Below are 21,192 nucleotides of genomic sequence, written 5' to 3' on the forward strand. Positions count from 1 at the left end.
ACCCCTCCACCCTTCTCATACCCTTCAACACCCATCCACCCTTCTCATACCCTTCAACACCCTTCCACCCCTTCTCATACCCTTCAACACCCTTCCACCCTTCTCATACCCTTCAACACCCCTCCACCCTTCTCATACCCTTCAACACCCCTCCACCCTTCTCATACCCTTCAACACCCATCCACCCTTCTCATACCCTTCAACACCCTTCCACCCCTTCTCATACCCTTCAACACCCTTCCATCCTTCTCATACCCTTCAACACCCCTCCATCCTTCTCATACCCTTCAACACCCCTCCACCCTTCTCATACCCTTCAACACCCCTCCACCCTTCTCATACCCTTCAACACCCTTCCACCCTTCTCATACCCTTCAACACCCTTCCACCCTTCTCATACCCTTCAACACCCCTCCACCCTTCTCATACCCTTCAACACCCCTCCACCCTTCTCATACCCTTCAACACCCATCCACCCCTTCTCATACCCTTCAACACCCCTCCATCCTTCTCATACCCTTCAACACCCCTCCACCCTTCTCATACCCTTCAATACCCTTCCACCCTTCTCATACCCTTCAACACCCCTCCACCCTTCTCATACCCTTCAACACCCATCCACCCTTCTCATACCCTTCAACACCCATCCACCCCTTCTCATACCCTTCAACACCCCTCCATCCTTCTCATACCCTTCAACACCCCTCCACCCTTCTCATGCCCTTCAACACCCCTCCATCCTTCTCATACCCTTCAACACTCCCTCCACCCTTCTCATACCCTTCAACACCCATCCACCCTTCTCATACCCTTCAACACCCATCCACCCCTTCTCATACCCTTCAACACCCCTCCATCCTTCTCATACCCTTCAACACCCCTCCACCCTTCTCATGCCCTTCAACACCCCTCCATCCTTCTCATACCCTTCAACACTCCCTCCACCCTTCTCATACCCTTCAACACCCCTCCACCCTTCTCATGCCCTTCAACACCCCTCCATCCTTCTCATATCCTTCAACACCCCTCCACCCTTTTCATACCCTTCAACACCCCTCCATCCTTCTCATACCCTTCAACACCCCTCCACCCTTCTCATACCCTTCAACACCCATCCACCCCTTCTCATACCCTTCAACACCCCTCCATCCTTCTCATACCCTTCAACACCCATCAACCCTGCTCATACCCTTCAACACCCCTCCACCCTTCAACACCCATCCACCCTTATCATACCCTTCAACACCCCTCCACCCCTTCTCATACCCTCATACCCTTCAGCACCCCTCCACCCTTCTCATACCCTTCAGCACCCCTCCACCCTTCTCATACCCTTCAACACCCCTTCACCCTTCTCATATCATTGGGCAGTCATGGTCCTGTGATTGGTCTTGTGACCGGAAGGTCATGGGTTCAATTCCCAGGCCTGAGGCCATGACTGAGGTGCCCTTGAGCAAGGCACCTAACCCCAACTGCTCCCCGGGCGCTGGGCTAGGGCTGCCCACCGCTCTGGGCATACGTGCACCACAGCCCCCTAGTAATCACTAGTGTGTGTGTTCTAATTGCACAGATGGGTAAATGCAGAGGACAGATTTTGATTGCGGTGAAAAATCACAATTGACAAATATGGCACATTTCACATTTCATACCCTTCAACACCCATCCACCCTTCTTATATCCCTCAACACCCATCCACCCCTTTCTCATACCCCTCAACACCCATCCACCCCTTTCTCATATCCCTCAACATTTTGTCACATTTTTGATGAGGTTAAAAGACTCACCAGTCCTCTCCCTTTGGACCCACTACCATTATTAATCATCCTTGCCCTTCTGATTCTATAACAAGCTTCGTTCTTTTGCCACAGATCACATACAACTGATGACGTCCAGTAACCTGCCTGCTTATTGGAAGCTGCCCCCTCCATATGGCATATGGATTCCATTCCAATTCACTTCCACCAGTCAGGCCAATCAAACTATCTCCCTTCAACACTGTTAGAATACATAGTTTGAAGAAACCCACACACTGACATGAGCAACAAGTTTTTAAGACAAGCACGTTTTTTTAAGGTGTAGTTACAGCAGGCCTTTACAGATAGGCTCTGTTGCTAATCTCATTTTTGGCACTGTCTCTTCAGCTTTGTCATGTTAGACTTGATTCTGAGTAATCTAGCTTGATTTTGAGTAATCTAACTTCATGCAATTGTTCATGTTCAGAATCCAAAGGTGTTTTGTTTTTCACATTCAGAGCCTTCAGTTTGAATATTTCATATTCTGACTAATATGTTGGTGAAGAAAGGTGTGGCGCCATAGTGACGTCTACAAGGACATTTTCATGTGCAATAAAGGGCATCTGAACACATCCTTAAAAACATGCTATGACTGCACAGGTCCTGCTGCTTTTATTTATTTGTGCAGTTGTATTAATCTGTCTGCACTCATGTTCAACAGTTAAATATGTTGTCTTTTGATCCCATGGAAGGAACAAGTGTGAAAGGTTGTGAGAAATGTTTTCTTACAATAAACAGGTCCTGAAAAGGCGATTAGTTGTTTTTCCTGCATGAGCAAATAACACCGTACAGGCCTGAGCATGCTGGTGAGAATAGTTATGGGAAATACACACCCGTTGTGGGAGAGCTATGACGGTCTTATGTGCCATGACGGTCTTATGAGCTATGACAGTCTTATTTGTTATGACGGTCTTGTGACCTTGTGACAAGTTGATGTACAGATGGAGCAGATTTTTTAATCTGTGACAATGAATATGGTGTTCTTTAGTAAGAATGTAAACTAGTTATTCAGAAATCTATACTGCAGAAATATAAAATCCTAACTTTAAGATGATATATGTGTGTTGTCTTTGAGCAAGGTATGCAGCACTTATTCTTTCTTGAATATACATAGACTATATTGAAAAAGTTAAGCCAACAGGTTAGTTCTAAACCCAGGGGCGGTGACGGTGGCACCCTGAAGTGAATACAAACGTGAGCTGCGCCCCCTAGCGTTCACGAACAGATAACACCTCATATTTTCTCTTGAATGAAGCTCCGCCTTTGACTGCTCGAAGATTATCTTGAGTATCGGTGCCCGGTATGAGCTTCACCCGGGGGGTTAGACCGGCTGCTGGAGGTGGCAGTAAGTAAGTGAGCAGGAAACAGCCAGACAGCCTGAGCTGCGAGGCGGTGATGGCGGCTGTGGAGAGAGGAGGGGTTCGGGCCGCCACCGGAGGGAGCGTTGGTGGTGCTGCACCCTCACCCGTCCTGGCGGTACCCGGAGCAATGGCTGGACCTGCCGGTTCGGCGGGTTCGGGACCCGTGCCTGTTCCTATGAACCTTTTTGCAACGTGGGAAATTGACCGCTCCTCACCGAGCTGCGTTCCGAGGTATCTGGACCTCCCATCTATTGTGTGTGAACGTGACTGAGTATTTAAACGCCGTTCTGTGTTTCTGCCTTTATTTCTTTACTGTGCAAGTCCCACAGCGTTGAGCAGTGTGTGTGGTTTTCATTTTTTACTGTGCAAGTCCCACAGTCCCTAATGAGTATTTGTGGGTTTATTTCAGAGTATGTAAGCCCCACAGCGCTGGTGTCAGACTCGGTCTGTTGTATGTGGGTTATGTGAAGAAGTCAGTGGTCCACACAACAACGGACAAATCTGTTAGAATTGCGGACAGATATACAGATACAGCCCTGTCCTTGGTTGTCGAGGGCCTGTTTTGAAGATCCAGCTAAAGATTGCAAGTCTAAACTATTGATGTTTCATGTTTTCTCCTGGTTCTTCTGTTTGTCTGCAACACGCCCGAATGACCTGAACCGTTTTAAAAAAGCGAGGTGTGTTGGGTCTTTAGCCACAGACTGAGCTGTGCAGCTGAAAGTGAAATGTAACATATCCTCCATTCTTCACTCCGCATCTCTCCACAGCCGTGTTTCTCTGACAGGATGAATCTGACCTGTTTTACAATCTCGCCCTGGCGGCCTTTTTCATTTTCATAACGGATTGCTTTCATTTGAACATTGTACCGGTCATTAGAACAGCATGTATTGTAATCCGACAAATTGTCAGATATATTTGACAATTTCAGAAATGCGTTTGGTTTCAAAATGACCCGTTTAAATGACATAAAAGACCAACAGCTGCATGCATCTCGCTAAATGAACATTAGATGTGCTTTGCCAGTCAGTGAAGTTGCATTGGGAATGTTGTAGTATGTCTAAAGTAGCTGTCTAGCCTGCCGTTTTTGTGGAGGGAAAGCTTTTCACTGAAATACCGTTTGAATCTCTTATAAAGTGCATCGTACGTCTGTACATAATGTCATAGATGCATGTGTGTTGTGGTCAGAAGTTATTATTCTACACTCTTCCCTCTCTGCTTTAGTTCACTGAGCTGCAACTTCAGATGGCAAAATTAGAAAATAGGCAAATTATTGCTGCTAACCCAGCAAACAAACAAGCAGAAACTAAAGAAACAGTGGTTGTAAATATAAATGTGCATTTCTAAGTTATCCTGAAATGATGAAATGAAATAGCTTTTTCCAGATACGGCTAACCCCTAACCAATTCCTAGTGAATAATGATGTACCAGAATCACCAAACAGACAGTTGAGCATTTTGTCAGATAAACTAAGCAGATCTTTGTCTAACTGATTCTAGATCTGATGCTGGGTGCTCAGTGTTTGCAGTGCATGCTGCCCAGATGTAACCTTTGCATAATCAGACCAGATTCTGTTTGAAGGGTTTAAGAAACTAGTATGATCTCAATTTAGATGAAATGCTGGAAGGCATCAAAACATACATGAAACTGTAAGCAGACAGTGTTTCTGCCTCAGCACTGCTGAAATCACAGTCAGTGTTTGGTTTCAGACCTGCTAGCTGATGTTTGCACTTGCTGCCCAGCTGTCGCCCTGTTGTTGTTATTTTTTGCTATGTTGTTCTGCATAATTGGTTTGCAAGACCAAACCTGGTCTCACATTAAGCTGCAGAAGCACCTGGGGGACGTCCCCTGCGCTTAGTAGGAACATTTGTTAGTTTGGCCCAGATGGAGCTCCCTGGATTGAGTCTAACAGCCAAGAAATATCTGCTTCATTTCACCCTCTGGAACTGCTGGAGCTCAGATTAGAAAACACTCTAGTGGCAAGTTATTTAAAAAAAAATGGAATTAAAAAACGAATGGAATCTCAAATCTCTCTTCCAGAGTGTTTCCTCTTGCTTGATCCTAAAAGTAAAATAACATTTTACCTATTGCAAGTGCTGATTTCTCCATTTTTAACTTTAGCTCTTACACTGCAAAACATAATTGGGTGAAGATGACACTGGGTCACCCGTCATGCAGCCTGACATGCATTAAATCACCCAGAGCTGCAGGCCTGTCTCCTGTGAGAATGCTGCTTTATCATATATGTAAGTAGGATTTGTGGACTTGGGTGTGTAAAGAGATACAGTGTTGTCAAAAGTTCAAAGACTGTGGAATGTTCTGCTTGTTCTTTGCTGATCTTGGCTGAATGTAGCTGATCTTGGCTGAATGTAGCTGATCTTGGCTGAATGTAGCTGATCTTGGCTGAATGTAGCTGATCTTAGCTGAATGTAGCTGATCTTAGCTGAATGTAGCTGATCTTAGCTGAATGTAGCTGATCTTAGCTGAATGTAGCTGATCTTAGCTGAATGTAGCTGATCATAGCTGAATGTAGCTGATCTTGGCTGAATGTAGCTGATCTTGGCTGAATGTAGCTGATCTTAGCTGAATGTAGCTGATCTTGGCTGAATGTAGCTGATCTTGGCTGAATGTAGCTGATCTTAGCTGAATGTAGCTGATCTTGGCTGAATGTAGCTGATCTTGGCTGAATGTAGCTGATCTTGGCTGAATGTAGCTGATCTTGGCTGAATGTAGCTGATCTTAGCTGAATGTAGCTGATCTTAGCTGAATGTAGCTGATCTTAGCTGAATGTAGCTGATCATAGCTGAATGTAGCTGATCTTGGCTGAATGTAGCTGATCTTGGCTGAATGTAGCTGATCTTGGCTGAATGTAGCTGATCTTAGCTGAATGTAGCTGATCTTGGCTGAATGTAGCTGATCTTGGCTGAATGTAGCTGATCTTAGCTGAATGTAGCTGATCTTGGCTGAATGTAGCTGATCTTGGCTGAATGTAGCTGATCTTGGCTGAATGTAGCTGATCTTAGCTGAATGTAGCTGATCTTAGCTGAATGTAGCTGATCTTAGCTGAATGTAGCTGATCTTAGCTGAATGTAGCTGATCATAGCTGAATGTAGCTGATCTTAGCTGAATGTAGCTGATCTTGGCTGAATGTAGCTGATCTTGGCTGAATGTAGCTGATCTTGGCTGAATGTAGCTGATCTTGGCTGAATGTAGCTGATCTTGGCTGAATGTAGCTGATCTTGGCTGAATGTAGCTGATCTTAGCTGAATGTAGCTGATCTTAGCTGAATGTAGCTGATCTTAGCTGAATGTAGCTGATCATAGCTGAATGTAGCTGATCTTAGCTGAATGTAGCTGATCTTGGCTGAATGTAGCTGATCTTGGCTGAATGTAGCTGATCTTGGCTGAATGTAGCTGATCTTAGCTGAATGTAGCTGATCTTGGCTGAATGTAGCTGATCTTGGCTGAATGTAGCTGATCTTGGCTGAATGTAGCTGATCTTAGCTGAATGTAGCTGATCTTAGCTGAATGTAGCTGATCAAAGCTGAATGTAGCTGATCGAAGCTGAATGTAGCTGATCGAAGCTGAATGTAGCTGATCGAAGCTGAATGTAGTCTGTATTCATGTGTTGGCCGATATAAGGGAATAATGGCAAGCAGTCTTGGTGAATAGTGTAAAGTTGATCACCGCCCACTGTATTCATTAGGAAGAAAAATTACTATGTGCACACGTACCAGTAGATCAGGGCCTCTAGTAATTAAATGTGCAGCTTGGGTGAGGTTAGCTAAGCACGAGCAGGTGAATTATTCATGCTGTGTCACTGGACTTTAATTGGTGTAGGACTCTGCTTGAGGCAACTGCATTTGATGGAACACATGGTGTAATGTGTAATGTGTCTCCCCAGAGCTCCATTTGTTGAGTCCCTATGTACCACTCTACAATTACTATACTATTCTACTACTCTACCATTACTGTACAACTCTACTACTCTACCATTACTATACCACTCCACTACTCTACCATTACTATACCACTCCACTACTCTACCATTACTATACCACTCCACTATTCTATCACAACTATACCGCTGTACTACTCTACCATTATTATACCACTCTACTACTCTACCATTACTATACTACTCTACTCAAGAACAGTACTGTGGAGATATCAGCCCAAATTTTTTATCAGCCATGAATGTTTTAAACTGAGTGAAATTATCTACTACTCAAAGCATCTGCACAGATTTCCCCAGGTGTCATAAATTGCTTCAGTTTGATTAAATTGTCTCAGTTTGGTTCAATACGGGGAAGACTGCAGACAACAACTGGCTAGAAGACCATAGCAGACCAATGGCTGGTGCATAGCAGGAGAAGATGCACCAGCAAAAGAGATGACCATGGGCTTCAGTGGATTATCAAAAAGAGAAGATTCAAGATCCAGAATGAGTGGAATGAGGCAGGAGTCACAGCTTCATGATTTGGGGTGTAATGTCTAGTGCAGGTGTTGGTAAAACTCTGCTTTCTTAAATCTAAGGTCACCGCAACAGTTTACCAGAATGTTTTCGAGGACTTCATGATTCATTCTACTGAGGATGGAGAGGCAGATTTCATCTTCCAGCAGGACCTGGCCCCTGCCGACAGAAGCACCAAAGCCCGGTTTGATGTCCATGCCATCACAGTGCTTGACTGACCAGCCATGAGGGCCAATGAGGGCCACCAGAGCCAACAACAAAGAAGAGCTGACAGCAAGCATCAAGGAGATCTGGGCCTCCATCACTCCCAGACAGTGCCACATGCTGATTGCCTCAATGCCACGTCACATCAAGGCAGTAAAGCGATTCCCAACCACTTATTGAAGATTGACATATTGTTTTGAAAGTACCATATTTTCATTGATTTGATGTGATCCTATTTTTTTTCCTACAAAAACTGAGAAGTTTGGGCTGATATCTCCACAGTATTCAAATGTTTTGAAATCCTGTTTTTGTGGGTTTTATGAGCTGGCAGCCCAAATTATGTAAAATAAACAAATAAATACTTGCAGTCGTGGGTTCTGAATCTGTAATCTATGAAAGTTTAACTTTTTGAATGGAATTATGGAAATTAATCAACTTCTCCATGTTATTCTATTTTTTTTGGAATGGGTCTATACAATAACTTTATGACTTTTAGAAGAGATACATAAAAAGCTACTGAGCACTAACTAAAAAGTTACATTTGCACTACAGTGGGAGTATGGAGGGAAATTACTGAAGGTTTGCCGAACTCTGCATGTCAGTGTGGCATGCACGATCAAATAGTAACCTGTCAGTTATGGACAAGGAAACCAGAACACAGATATGCAGTTTTTAATCATTTTAACTGTATGACTTACAGCAGAATCTGAACAGCATACAAGCAGGAATGTATTTAAAGTTCCACAAATTTATAGTGTAAAACAAGTCTCCTAGAAGACCACCAGATTAAAACATACCTACCCCCTTCCATAGAAACAGACACATACACAAAAACATATGTGTAAAAGACACCTACAGGTGGGAGAAACTCATAGCACTATTTCCATATGAGCTACAGGAAAGAATTCAGTGGAGCCACTTCCTTTCTGTGTGTGTGTGTGTGTGTGTGGGGGGGGGGGGGGGTGTGATCCCTATCATTCATCACAGAATTCACAGAAACTGACATGACTGACAGTGATGGTTAAAGAGGCATAGCAAACAGCACCAAAATTCCTTTGCCAGTCTCTGTAAAGGTGACTTAACTTTGTATATACCAGGTGAGAAACAGATGTGTCAGTTTACCTCTTCACAATTTTGGTTCTAAACAACATTTGGATTTGGTTGAGACACTAGGACACCACACACACACACACACCTGCCATCTGTAATGTTAGTGGTCATTTAAGTACAAACAGGTGACTCTTCAGTCTACGTTTGAAGACCGCAAGGGACTCTGCAGTTCGAACAGCCAGTGGAAGATCTTAGCCAGACTGCCGAGTCAACACTGTTGTTCATTTGGATAAAGAGCAGCAGGACCACAATCATTTACAGACCTGAGTATACATAATAACACATAACAGCACATAGCAGCACATGTGATATGTGGTCTACTCTGTGGTCTGCTCTGTGGTCTACTCTGATCTGCTCTGTGGTCTGCTCTGGTCTGTTCTGTGGTCTACTCTGATCTGCTCTGTGGTCTACTCTGATCTGCTCTGTGGTCTACTTTGATCTGCTCTGTGGTCTACTCTGATCTGCTCTGTGGTCTACTCTGGTCTGCTCTGTGGTCTACTCTGGTCTGCTCTGTGGTCTACTTTGATCTGCTCTGTGGTCTGCTCTGGTCTACTCTGATCTGCTCTGTGGTCTACTCTGATCTGCTCTATGGTCTGCTCTGGTCTGCTCTAGTCTGCTCTGTGGTCTACTCTGGTCTGCTCTGTGGTCTCCTCTGGTCTACTCTGCTCTGTAGTCTACTCTGATCTGCTCTGGTATGCTCTGTGATTGGCTCTGGTCTGCTCTGTGGTCTACTCTGGTCTATTCTAGTCTGCTCTGTGGTCTACTTTGGTCTGCTCTAGTCTGCTCTGTGGTCTGCTCTAGTCTGCTCTGTGGTCTACTCTGGTCTGCTCTGTGGTCTACTCTGGTCTTCTCTAGTCTGCTCTAATCTGCTCTGTGGTCTACTCTGGTCTGCTCTGTGGTCTACTCTGTCTCTAGGAGGATACAAGACAAACAGTCACCATGGGAACTGCAATGCTAGAGCGTGAAACTGGCAGTTATATTGCTTGCTAGCTTCTTGCATTTATTACTAATCTTATTATAATATAAAGTCTAAATATTAATAAAATGTAATAAATAAATAAACAATAAATTTTATTTATAGATTCTTTACTAGGCATTCGAGGATACCTTACAGCAAGTAATAATAAAATAGAATAAATAAAATGAAAATAAAACCACAATTAATTAAGTTAAATAAGTTAGTCTGAACAAATGTTTTAGGTTCAGATTTTAAAAGTTCCTTTGGACTCAATATTACGAATATCTGGAAGTGAGTTCCATAACTGGGGGCAGACCGACTAAACACCCTATTCCCATAGCAACAAGACGTGCAGGAGGGACAGTAAAATGAACAGAGGAGGAAGATCTTAAAGTTCGACCAGAGGTAAAGAGAAGATCCAGAATACAGGGTGGAGCAAGATTGTGAATAGCTTTAAAAGTAAGAATAAGTATCTTAAAATTAATACGTTGAGCAAAAGCTAACCAGTTGAGCTGTTGTAAAATAGTTGTAATATAGTCAACAGAAGAGTGTGTAATAATAACCAAATAATAATAAGACTTTAAACGTAATATTAATCAGACCTGAGCAGTCATGTAAAAGCTGTAGAGTCGTTTATCAGTAATCTTTTTTTGTAGCTCTTTGTAGCCAGACAGCAGTGGTAAGTGTTGTCTGTCCTCTAATGGTTCATGAAAAGACATAATTTACATCGTAGCCCATCTAGCACTCGGGCTTTAATGGGGCAGATTGATTGGTTTGGGCTGTAACGATTGTGGTTCATGTAGCAAAAGCAATGTCTGGTTCAATAATGTGATGTCCTTTGGTGTTAAAACCTGAAGCTGCACTCAGTCCTCCTTAATGGAGCCTGCAGCCCTGGGGAGGGAATCACTCTAGAAACTCAACCCTGGGTTAAAGTGTGATCTTTAGGGACATGAAGTGTGTCTTCCTCATAATTACAAAATGCAAAAAAAAAATCTAACTACACTTTTCTAAGAAATAAATCTAGGGTTTGCAGTGAAAGCTATTCCATGAGCTTTGGGCTGGTTTTCTCTCAGGTCCTCCCAGTTCTGTTTGATCAACTGAAGGGTCAGTACTGTAGTATACATGATGTCCATGGTCAAAAGCCGAGCCGTACAGCGAACACTCAGAACCTCAAGCTTGGCTCAACTCAAAACTCCATGCTTAGAGTCTCATGCACGACGAAGCTCCTGACTATTCTACGTCCTGGCTCCAAGATGGTGGAACGATCTTCCATTAGCTGCTAGGACTGCAGAGTCTATTGCTATCTTAAAGCGTAGACTGAAGACACACCTGTTTGTTGAGTTCTTACCAGAGCACTAACTGTTCTTTAAATTGTATGTCTGTCTATAGTTATTTGTGCTTCTTGACAAATGTCTAATTTGCAAAACACTAGGTAATGACATTGACTCCTGTAGTTTAGTAGTAGTCTGACTCAATGGTATCTTGAATTCTGGCCTATCCGTACTATTTCCTAGGATGCATTCTGTGATCAGAAGCAAAGCACTTTGTAAGTCGCTCTGGATAAGAGCTTCTGCTAAATGCCCTAAATGTAAATGTAAAATGTAAATGTAGTATAAGTGAGTTTTCGGTACTGTACTGTAGGTGAGTTTTCAGTACTGCACTGTAGGTGAATACTAGATTATTGTTTCTGATAAAGTACATGTGCACAGAGAGAGAACAGTCTTTTAGTTCAGTACTAAACCCCTCTGAGGTAGGAGAGTGCATAAGCAGCTCTAAGCACAATGATGAGATCAGGTGTTAATGTCATGATGGAGCACACTGACGTTACAGTGGTGTGTTTTTAGAGATGCATGCCAGCAGGGCTTTGTGGATAACATTGCATGTTAGTCTGCACAAAGCAGCATACTGTAAGTTTGTTTTATGTGTGTGTGTGCCTGTGTGTGCGTTGGTGTGCTGTTTCACACCTGACATTGGGTTTAACCCAACATTAGAATAAACCAAAAGACATACATAACCATGTGACATAACCATGTGACAACCATGTGACCACAGCTGCTCAGGTAGCATGAAGTACTTATAAAGCAGGAAGGACCTATAGAGTCACCACGGTAACCATGTTGTCTTGCTAAATATATACAGTATATATGGTGTATGTGTGTGCTTACTGAATAATACCTCTGTCTGCTGCCACAGCTTCTCAGTAATGTCGACTCCTCTGGCCGGAAATGTGATGATAGCAAATATGGAGACATGAAGCCATTAGAAGTGGTCGGTGTGCCACCAGTGCAAACCACATCCCAATTACAGCAACTGCATGTTTGACCACTCTCCTCCATAGAAACACTCTCCTGCGGAGAAACACTCTCCTCCAGAGAAACTCTCTTCTGTGGAGAAACACTCTTCTCCAGAGAAATATTCTCCTCTCGAGAAACACTGGTCACATTCACTCCCCTTTGTCCTAGTGGACTATAGCGTCAACATGCACAAATCCCTACAAGACACATAAACAGGAAGGCAGAGTATTCACTTATGCATATTTAATGTTTTAAACGTGTTGAATGTAATTAATATTATCCTCAGAAACATGTAAGGCAAATAATAAAATTTTAATTAGGCCAGCAACTAATGTAGTTAATAGAATTTTAAACTGTAATCTGTTATGCTGTTTTATACAGGCAAAGTAATTAAATATTAATTTATTAATTACAGTAGTGTGTTGCTGTTTACTGCAACACTGATGATCAACGTGAAATTGTAAATGTAACCTACATTTCGACATTGATTGCACACAGCAGTTTTCAGGGTTACTGATGAGCTAGTATTCATTTACATTCATTATGTGGATCTGTGTGAATGTGTTGTGTATTATATATTCTGAAGTGTACAAAGGAGTGAGCAATTGCTTCATTATTTATAGTAATCCATGGGTTAGTTATCAAGTGGGCAAATGTTACGTCCTGGGGTTGCAGGGGGTGTTTACATCCAAGTCAGCATTCCCACACAGCGATGTGTAAGATCGGCTTGGTTCCTTCTGTGGTTGCATAAATTTGTGGTTAGGTTTCGAGAGAGGGGGTGTCCCTGGTATATTTGATGCCACAATTTGATTAAGACTAGCAGGAGATCCACCTTTAGTTTATCCATATATGATGTCAACAGGACCACATCATCCACAAAAAGGAGACGTGGAATCCTGAGGCCACCAAACCGAACCCCCTCCGCCACTTGGCTACGCCGAGAAATTTAAAGTTATGAACAGATATGGTGACAAAGGGCAGCCCTGACAGGGTCCAACCCCAACAGGAAACCAGTCTGTTTTACTGCTGTCCATGTGAACCAAGGTCCTGCTCCATTTGTACAGGGACTAGATGGCCCGTAGCAATGGGCCCAGGACCCTATACTCCTGGAGTGCACCCCAGAGGAGTCCCAGAGGGACACGGTCGAATGCTTTCTCCAAATCCACAAAACACATGTGGACTGGTTGAGCGAACTCCCGTGCACCCCCTAGGACCCTCGCAAGTGTTCCAAGAGCAGGACAGAACCAGCATTGTTCCTCTTCTAACTGAGATTCGACTATCAAATGGACTCTCTTCTCCAGCAATTCTGCTGAGGCTGAGGAGTGTGATAGAGAGTTGAAGCATACCCCCGTTTGCCAGTCCAGAGGCACTGACCCTGATATCCACGCAGTGTTGCAAAGATGTGTCCGCCAGGACAGTCCCATAACATCCAGAGTCTTAAGGAACCTTTTTCCTGAAACATCTCAGAACCTATCTAGGGAAGAACCAAATAATTAGTTCTGTTAATGAGCCAGACAATGTATTTTGGCAGCTGATAAACTTTGATACTAATAGTTGCAACAAAGCTAAACATTAGAGATACAGGCTAAAAGCGAAGAGTTACTACAACTGAAATAAACAATTAACCACACAGCTATGCTTAGTTACTCTTGTGATTACTCTTGTGACTTTGTCTCATTGCCTGGAGGAAGCTGTTTGAACCTCATTCACCTGAAGGAAATTCATGAACTGTTCCTATTTAATTAAAGCTGCTGTATGTGAATTTATACAGTTCTGTTACCGAAATAGCTGATCTGAGATAAAGTTTTGCTTCGTATCCTAGGCTCGGTAATCAACCAAAAAATACAATTAGTTATTATTGCCTGAAATAACCAATCAGGAAACAGCTCCACATGGGGGCAGCCCATCTTGCATGTAGCACACAGGAAGACTGGCTAAGTGCAATGTGTGTTTATGGAGGAGGGACATTTGGAGACAGCTTGGTTTAGCCGACCCTGCTGACTGGTCGAATAAATATTTCCGATATCGGTAAACATTCGTCCTTAAATGGCAATATCCTTTAATGCACCGTAGCTTTACATACACAGGTAGGCTATAACAGGGTATAGTAGGGTATAACAGAGTTTAGTAGGGTATAGTTGAACTTTTTCACTTCAAATATACTATACTGTAAGTGCAAACATACATGAACCGGTGAGAATTGGTGATCATGTTAGTGTGCACTTGTGCCAGTTTCCTCCGTTTGAGTGATGCAGGAGACAATTCAATGCTAAGAGCATCCTCTTTTGCTTATCCTCTCATTTCTGCCTGATAAGCGTGAGTCAGTTCCCCTGAGGTGCACAGAAAACATCAGAGACACTGCTCACTGACACTGTGTGTCCTTGGATACAAGAATGCACTTTGTCATACAGCATTACCATTTGATTGATGGGGTTTGTGTGTGTGTGTGTGTGTGTGTGTGTGTGTGTGTTTGCCTGGGTTCAGTGAGTTTAAATGTGCAATTCTGTGTGAGTTTAGAGACAGTATATGCGAAGTTAAAGAGTCGTCCCTGGAATCATGAATCATGGTCGTGGTGGTTGGAGTCCGACAGAGAGAAGCTGTCATTAGATCCATTGAGCTGCAAATGTGAAGAGAACCTCTGGTTGACTTGTTCTGCTATCTGGACCAGTAGAGCTCTTTTACCATAGTTACTGATGAGAGCATAGCGTGTAAAGCCAAAGATCCCATGTTCTATTAGGCACTATGTATCACTTCTCTTTCTGAGTCATTTCAGTACTGTAATGTCATATCCACTTTTGCCACATATCTGTCATATCATATTCTCTATGCCACTCTCTATAGTTAAATGTCTGTCTCTGACACTCAGTCAGGACGAAGGGCCTGTTTCTGTTCTCAGGTGTCTTAAACCTCACACAGGATTTGGTCCCTAGACATTCAGTGTCTCACCTTAAATAAGAGTGTATCAGCTGGCTCTTTAAACTGCATCACCAAGGACATACACACAGAAACACATATACAGACGTTATAACATACATATACACGTTATAACATCCTTGTATTAGTGATTAGTGTGTCTCATTCCTCCGACCCTTGGGGACCGCTGAGGCCCACTGCGAGTCCTGCAGTTTCAGTAATTCATTTTGAATTACCGGTACAATAATATACACTGTATGGCCAAAAGTATGTGGATACTTAACCGTTACACATCTATAAGGTTTCTGAACACTCCCAAAGTGCTCTGTGCTCTCACTGTTCTGTACAGACCTCTGGAATTCTTCACATCAAATAAAGAATAGTGTCCATAGTGTCTTCTGCTTTTGTTTCTGGTTCTGTATGCTAATGTCAGGAATATAAACATTTGATGGATAGCCTGATAGCCTGAGGAAGGTGTTGGAGGTAGTGCGGTAGTGCAGTATCTAATCAGCATATCCCCCCTCTTCTCTTGCTTAGACTCTGCAGCCTCACCTTGAAAAAGCTCATTGTTTTGAAGGAGCTGGACCGGGAGCTCAACTCAATAGTCATCGCTGTCAAGATTCAGGTATGACAAAGGCCTCCCGTTTCCATTCTCTGTTTCCTGTTTCCAATCTCGGTTTCCTGTTTCCATTGTCTGTTTTCTATTTCCTGATTCCATTCTGTTTCCTGTTTCCATTGTCTGTTTCCTATTTCCTGTTTCCATTCTCTGTTTCCTGTTTCCAATCTCGGTTTCCTATTTTCATTGTCTGTTTCCTATTTCCTGTTTCCATTCTCTGTTTCCTGTTTCTGTCTCTGTTTCTTTCTTGCATATCAGTGCAAGACCCAGAGTCTTTCACATGGTACCACGGTAACTGAGCTGTTGCCAAGGTGACAGCTTGTTCAGTGGGAACAGTGGAGTATGTAGTGAGATGGGCGGAACTGTGAGAGCATGAAACAGGCCTGGAGGGGGGGGGGGGAGAGAGAGAGAGAGAGAGAGAGAGAGAGAGAGGAGGGGGGGGGGAGTCTGTGTGTGTGTGTGTGTCAGTGAGTGTGTGTGTATGTGTGTGTAAGAATGAGTGTGCATGTGTGATGCCAAACTTTTATGGCATTTGTAAGAGCAACCTAGTCTTAGTTGTAATTTGAATGTACTGGAGTTCAACTGGAATTATCTCACACTCCAGTGACATTTGAAAATGACAACACAGAAATGTTATGTTTCTGTTCCACATCTATCTAATAAATGGCTAAGTACAAATACATAAATATAAAAAACCCTTTGCGTTTCATGTCATCATGTTACACTGGCTGTTTGTTCACATAATATTACACGTTTTAATTATATTCAGCAATACCTTTTGCTGGGACTGTTGAATGTAGTCACAGTCATTTGATGTTCTAGTCTCCATGATTAAGTACAGATGGGTTATGGAGTACTGGCACCTTCCTTCCTCTTCAGACTTCAGAATGTAGACTGTTCATATCAGTCAAGCATTGTAGGAAGGTAAGAAGGTGCCTGACCAGGTAGAACCTTAAAGACCAGAAGATGCACTTTGTATTGTGTGGGAAACTGAGGGGTTATGTAGTGCAGATGTTTAGTGTGGCCAAGAACCGTCACAGCTGAGCTCTACACATGCTTCAGCTGTGGAAGCCCTGAGGCAAGAGCCATGTAGAGAGGTACGTAACCTAGAAATGTTCTCAAGATGAAAGGAGTTTCCATGTCCTCCCCGTGTCTGTGTGGGTTTCCTCTGGGTTCTCCTTTTTCCTCCCACAAACCAAAAACATGTAGGTAAATGGGCTGTCCAAGTTAGTTATGATATCTAACTACAGTAAAGCAGCGTAGGGGGGTTTTGTTATGATATCTAACTACTCAGGCCAAGGACTGAGCCATGAGGAACACCGTCTAATAGATTAGATGTTCAGATTACATGCTTCTGACATAAACCTGCTGATACAGAATGTTGTCTATCAGTGAGATAAGTTAATCCTTAAATAAGAGTGATTTATGTAACTATTATTATTAAATATGATTTACTTCCCCAACATGTCTTGCATGTTTGTGCATTGGCAGAATCACTCATCAGAGTGATTTAGAATGGCTAATTTAACTTGGGACACTGACCTGCATCTTGTCCAGGGAATGACAATGATCCAACATCAGAGTGTGTATGTGTGTATGTGTGTATGTGTGTATGTGTGTGTGTGTGTGTGTGTGTGTGTGTGTGTGTATTCCTTGACATTTCTGTCACGTAATGAAATGAATAATAATGAACATAAACTGTTGTGACATGTCCTCAGGGCTCCAAGCGTATCCTCAGATCCAACGAGTACCTCCTCCCACCCAGCGGCCTGATGGACACGGACCTGGAGCTGACCTTCTCCCTGCAGGTACAGCAGACATTGTGCAGTTTCACGTGTAGTTCTCCAACTGATGGTTGGGTAAGATTTGGTCTGTTAATCACAGCAATATTGTGCATTTGTTGAAATACGAAAGCTCATGTTCGGTTGAGGCGGGAGGACAGAAGCTAAGAGGTGTGTGTGTCTGAGGTGTGTGAGAGTGTGTTTGAGTGGAAGACTCCAACATGAATTCTTGTGGAAACAGATATGGTACAGTTATTCAGAAAACAGTGTTGTAATGTTCTGTCTGGGGAATCCATGTGTTCTTTCTCTCCTCTGTCTGTCTCTCATCTGATCTCTTGTTTCTTTCAAGTATCCACATTTCTTGAAGAGAGATGCGAACCGCTTGCAGATTATGCTTCAAAGGAGGAAGCGTTATAAGAACCGGACTATTCTGGGATACAAGACACTGGCTGTGGGTGTCATCAACATGGCAGAGGTGGGGATGAAACTCAGTGTATCCTTGTACTGTTTTGTCTATATACCAAAATAATATAATATTCAACTGAGTCTTAGTGTAACGAGGCGGACACAAACGCTGAGAAGAGCGAGATTTATTACAGGGCATTCCATATTCGAAATCGCAATCACGGGCAGGGGTCATAACAGGAGAGCCGTCCAGGTTTGACAGATACAGGGGCATGATAAAGACAGATACAAAACAAACCAGGTAGGATAACACCGAACAGAGAATAAACAAACAGATTATAAATACCGGGAACAAGACACAAGAATCCACAAAACCACGAGAGAACGAATAACCGACAAGGGGCTATGTAAACACAGGGACTATAAGTACATGGAACTAACAAGACACAGCTGAGGACGATTATGACACGGGCGTGGCAGACAGACAGAAATCAGGGAGACAGACAAGCAGGGCGGGGCTAACGGGCAAGGAACAACAGAACCACGAGGAACAGACACATCGGAGTGACAGCGAGGAGAGGGGGCGTAGCCCTACGTGACACTTAGAATGAACACTTGAACTTTTAATTCTGTGCTTAGTTGATTAGCAGATCTAAAATCATACATAGATGTTATAATAAAGACTGGGTTGGGGTTAGTCATCTAAGGTTAGGGCTAGTCATTAGGGTTAGGGTTAGTTATCTCATTTAGCTCATTGCATGCTAACATTAGATGCCTCCTCCACTATCTCAAAACCTTTGGAAGAAACCCTGTCAAATCTAATCACTCTTGAGTGGAACATGGTTCTATGGTCGGAGTCCATTAAAGAGAATCGAGTTAGGATACATGACATATAGACTTCATGAGATACCAGAAGTTCTTTGTTATAAATCACTGTTAGGGGGCTGAGACCAAGTTGTGACTGGACTTCTGAGAAGCATAAACCTCTAAATTCATATATTTCATACAAAGCTTTTACATAGTGGTCACTCCAGTCAACTGACCAAAATCCCCTCAGAAACTGTTTGGGGTGGATTGAAGTGAAGTCCAATCCAAGCCCTACAGAGATGGTGGCTGATGGAATAGTTGCTTCTTCATTTTTTATGTGTTCTACCACCTCATCAAACATCTTGAGCAAAAGTGCACCGTCATCCTGAAAAAGGAGCAAAAAAAATGAACTGTAAGAAAATGTGAACAATGAAATGAAACCAGAACTGCAAAAAAATCCAACCAGCCATACAGGGAAAGGGGAAGATTTAACCTGAACATCGACCCGACACAACCAACCATCGATTCATACAATAACCAACAGGAACAGTACAAAAGGGCTTAATTACAGGTCTTACTGTGGAACAAGACCCAGGGAAAAATCACAGAACAGGGCGGAGAATGAATCAAGAAGGTAGAGCAACAGAACTAAATTAAAACAAGGATGAAAAACCAAAACAAAGGCATGTGTAGGTGACGCCATGGGAACCGTGAGCCCAGTGAGTGGAACATCATCACACAGTAATTATCTATCTATGTATTTCAAAGAGATTCAAAAATTTTGTTTTACATTTAACATTTTTCATTGCTTATAATCCTGGCAGCCAATAGTAAATAATTCTCTTGCATCATATATTAGGAGCTTTTCCAAAACATATTAAATGCACTCCATTTACCCTCTTTACCCATTTACCCATATTTCACAACACACACTACAAGTGTAATTAAAGAAAAGACGGCCATGCGGTGTGTGCATGAGCATACATTCACTGTTCACAGTTATGTAGTTGTTATCTAGGGTTAGAGTTAGTCATCTAGGGTTAGGGTTAGTCATCTAGGGTTAGAGCTATACTACTCTAAGGTTAGGGTTAGGTTAGGTTTAGAGAAGGGTTAGGGTTGGAGTACTCTAGGGTTGGGGTTGGGGTTAGTCATCTCTTCACAGTAGTCGTTTTACATTGTTTTAACATGGCATGCCTCAGCAATGTCCAGTGTAATTTGAGCTGTAAATATCTAACCTAGTTGCACCCACCACAGTGTAATTTTTTCATGGTGTTTTTCCATGCTGTTTGGAAGGTTTGTAGCACGTTCCTGCTGTGATTAATCACATGTGGAACTGATCTTGTCTCCTCGTGGTGGTCTCCTTTCACTGTACCAATCACATCTGTATGCTTTTATGTGGGCAAGCCAGCATCATATTTGAAGAAACCTTTGAGGTTTCTTCTTATACCTGCAAATAGTCACACCAGCTGTACCCCTGCAAGCTTTTAGCTCTGCCAAAGTCCAAGATGTAATAACGGAGTGGTCATCATATTCCACAGACAGATTAATTGGCATATTTCACAGACAGAATTGCCGAGAATTCCCACAGACAGATTAATCACGCTATCCCACATACAGATTAATCGCCATACACCACAGACAGATTAATCACAATATTCAACAGACAGCTGACAAGGAGTTCAAAGGTTTGCTCAGGTCTGGGACAGGCACATCAGAAGGACATTGGAGTGTGACCTGCTTCTTCATGACCGATGGCAAACAGAATGCAGAACTGACATGAGATTAAAGCACACAAGGTGAGAGATTTGTGAAGAGGTTTGCAACAGTGAGAGGGAGTGAAAATGTAGTTTTCTAAAGCAAGGCAATTCCAACATGGCTTCTTGTCTCTCTCTCTCTCTACCCCTCTCTCTCCCCCTCTCACTTTCTCTTTCTCTGTCTGTCTCTCTCCACTCCCTCTCTCTCATTCTCTCTCACTCTCCCCCTCTCTCACTCTCATTCTCTCCTTCAATGTGAGTGTGTGTGTGTGGTGTGTGTCAGTGGTGTGTATGCATGTGCACTTGACATTTATACAATTGCATTTCTGTCTCTTTAGGTGATGCAGCACCCAACAGATGGAGGGCAGATTCTAGGTCTCCATAGCAACGTGAAGGAAGCCCCAGTTCGTGCAGCAGAGCTGAGTGTTTACTCCTTATCCAGCCAGCCCATCGACTCTGAAGACAGCAGTAGTCATCCAGAGGCAAAGGTCAAGGCTTCAGGTGAGGCCTGGCACTGACACATCTACACCGTTACAGCAAAGAAACTGTACCTGTAAAGTGACACTACTCCACCTGACACTACTCCACATGACACTACTCCACCTGACACTACTCCACATGACATTATTCCACCTGACACTGCTTCACCTGACACTACTCCACCTGACACTATTCCACCTGACACTATTCCACCTGACACTATTCCACCTGACACTACCCCACCTG

The 21,192-nt window shown here is 43.1% G+C and overlaps 1 protein-coding gene across 3 annotated transcripts in view; it reads left to right on the forward strand.

Annotated features, from left to right (window-relative positions):
• The first annotated feature begins 3,041 nt into the window (after window positions 1–3,041).
• Window positions 3,042–21,192, forward strand: part of LOC143527938 (phosphofurin acidic cluster sorting protein 2) — a 51,689-nt gene continuing 33,538 nt past the window's right edge. For all 3 annotated transcript variants that reach the window (XM_077023333.1, XM_077023334.1, XM_077023335.1), the window contains exons 1-5: window positions 3,042–3,385; window positions 15,641–15,728; window positions 17,438–17,527; window positions 17,850–17,975; window positions 20,805–20,967. In XM_077023333.1, the coding sequence (XP_076879448.1) occupies window positions 3,189–3,385; window positions 15,641–15,728; window positions 17,438–17,527; window positions 17,850–17,975; window positions 20,805–20,967 (664 nt within the window). In that variant the 5' untranslated portion in view covers window positions 3,042–3,188. The remainder of the gene's footprint in view (window positions 3,386–15,640; window positions 15,729–17,437; window positions 17,528–17,849; window positions 17,976–20,804; window positions 20,968–21,192) is intronic.

Source organism: Brachyhypopomus gauderio, chromosome 12 (genome assembly GCF_052324685.1).
Source record: "Brachyhypopomus gauderio isolate BG-103 chromosome 12, BGAUD_0.2, whole genome shotgun sequence".
Lineage (NCBI taxonomy): Eukaryota > Metazoa > Chordata > Actinopteri > Gymnotiformes > Hypopomidae > Brachyhypopomus > Brachyhypopomus gauderio.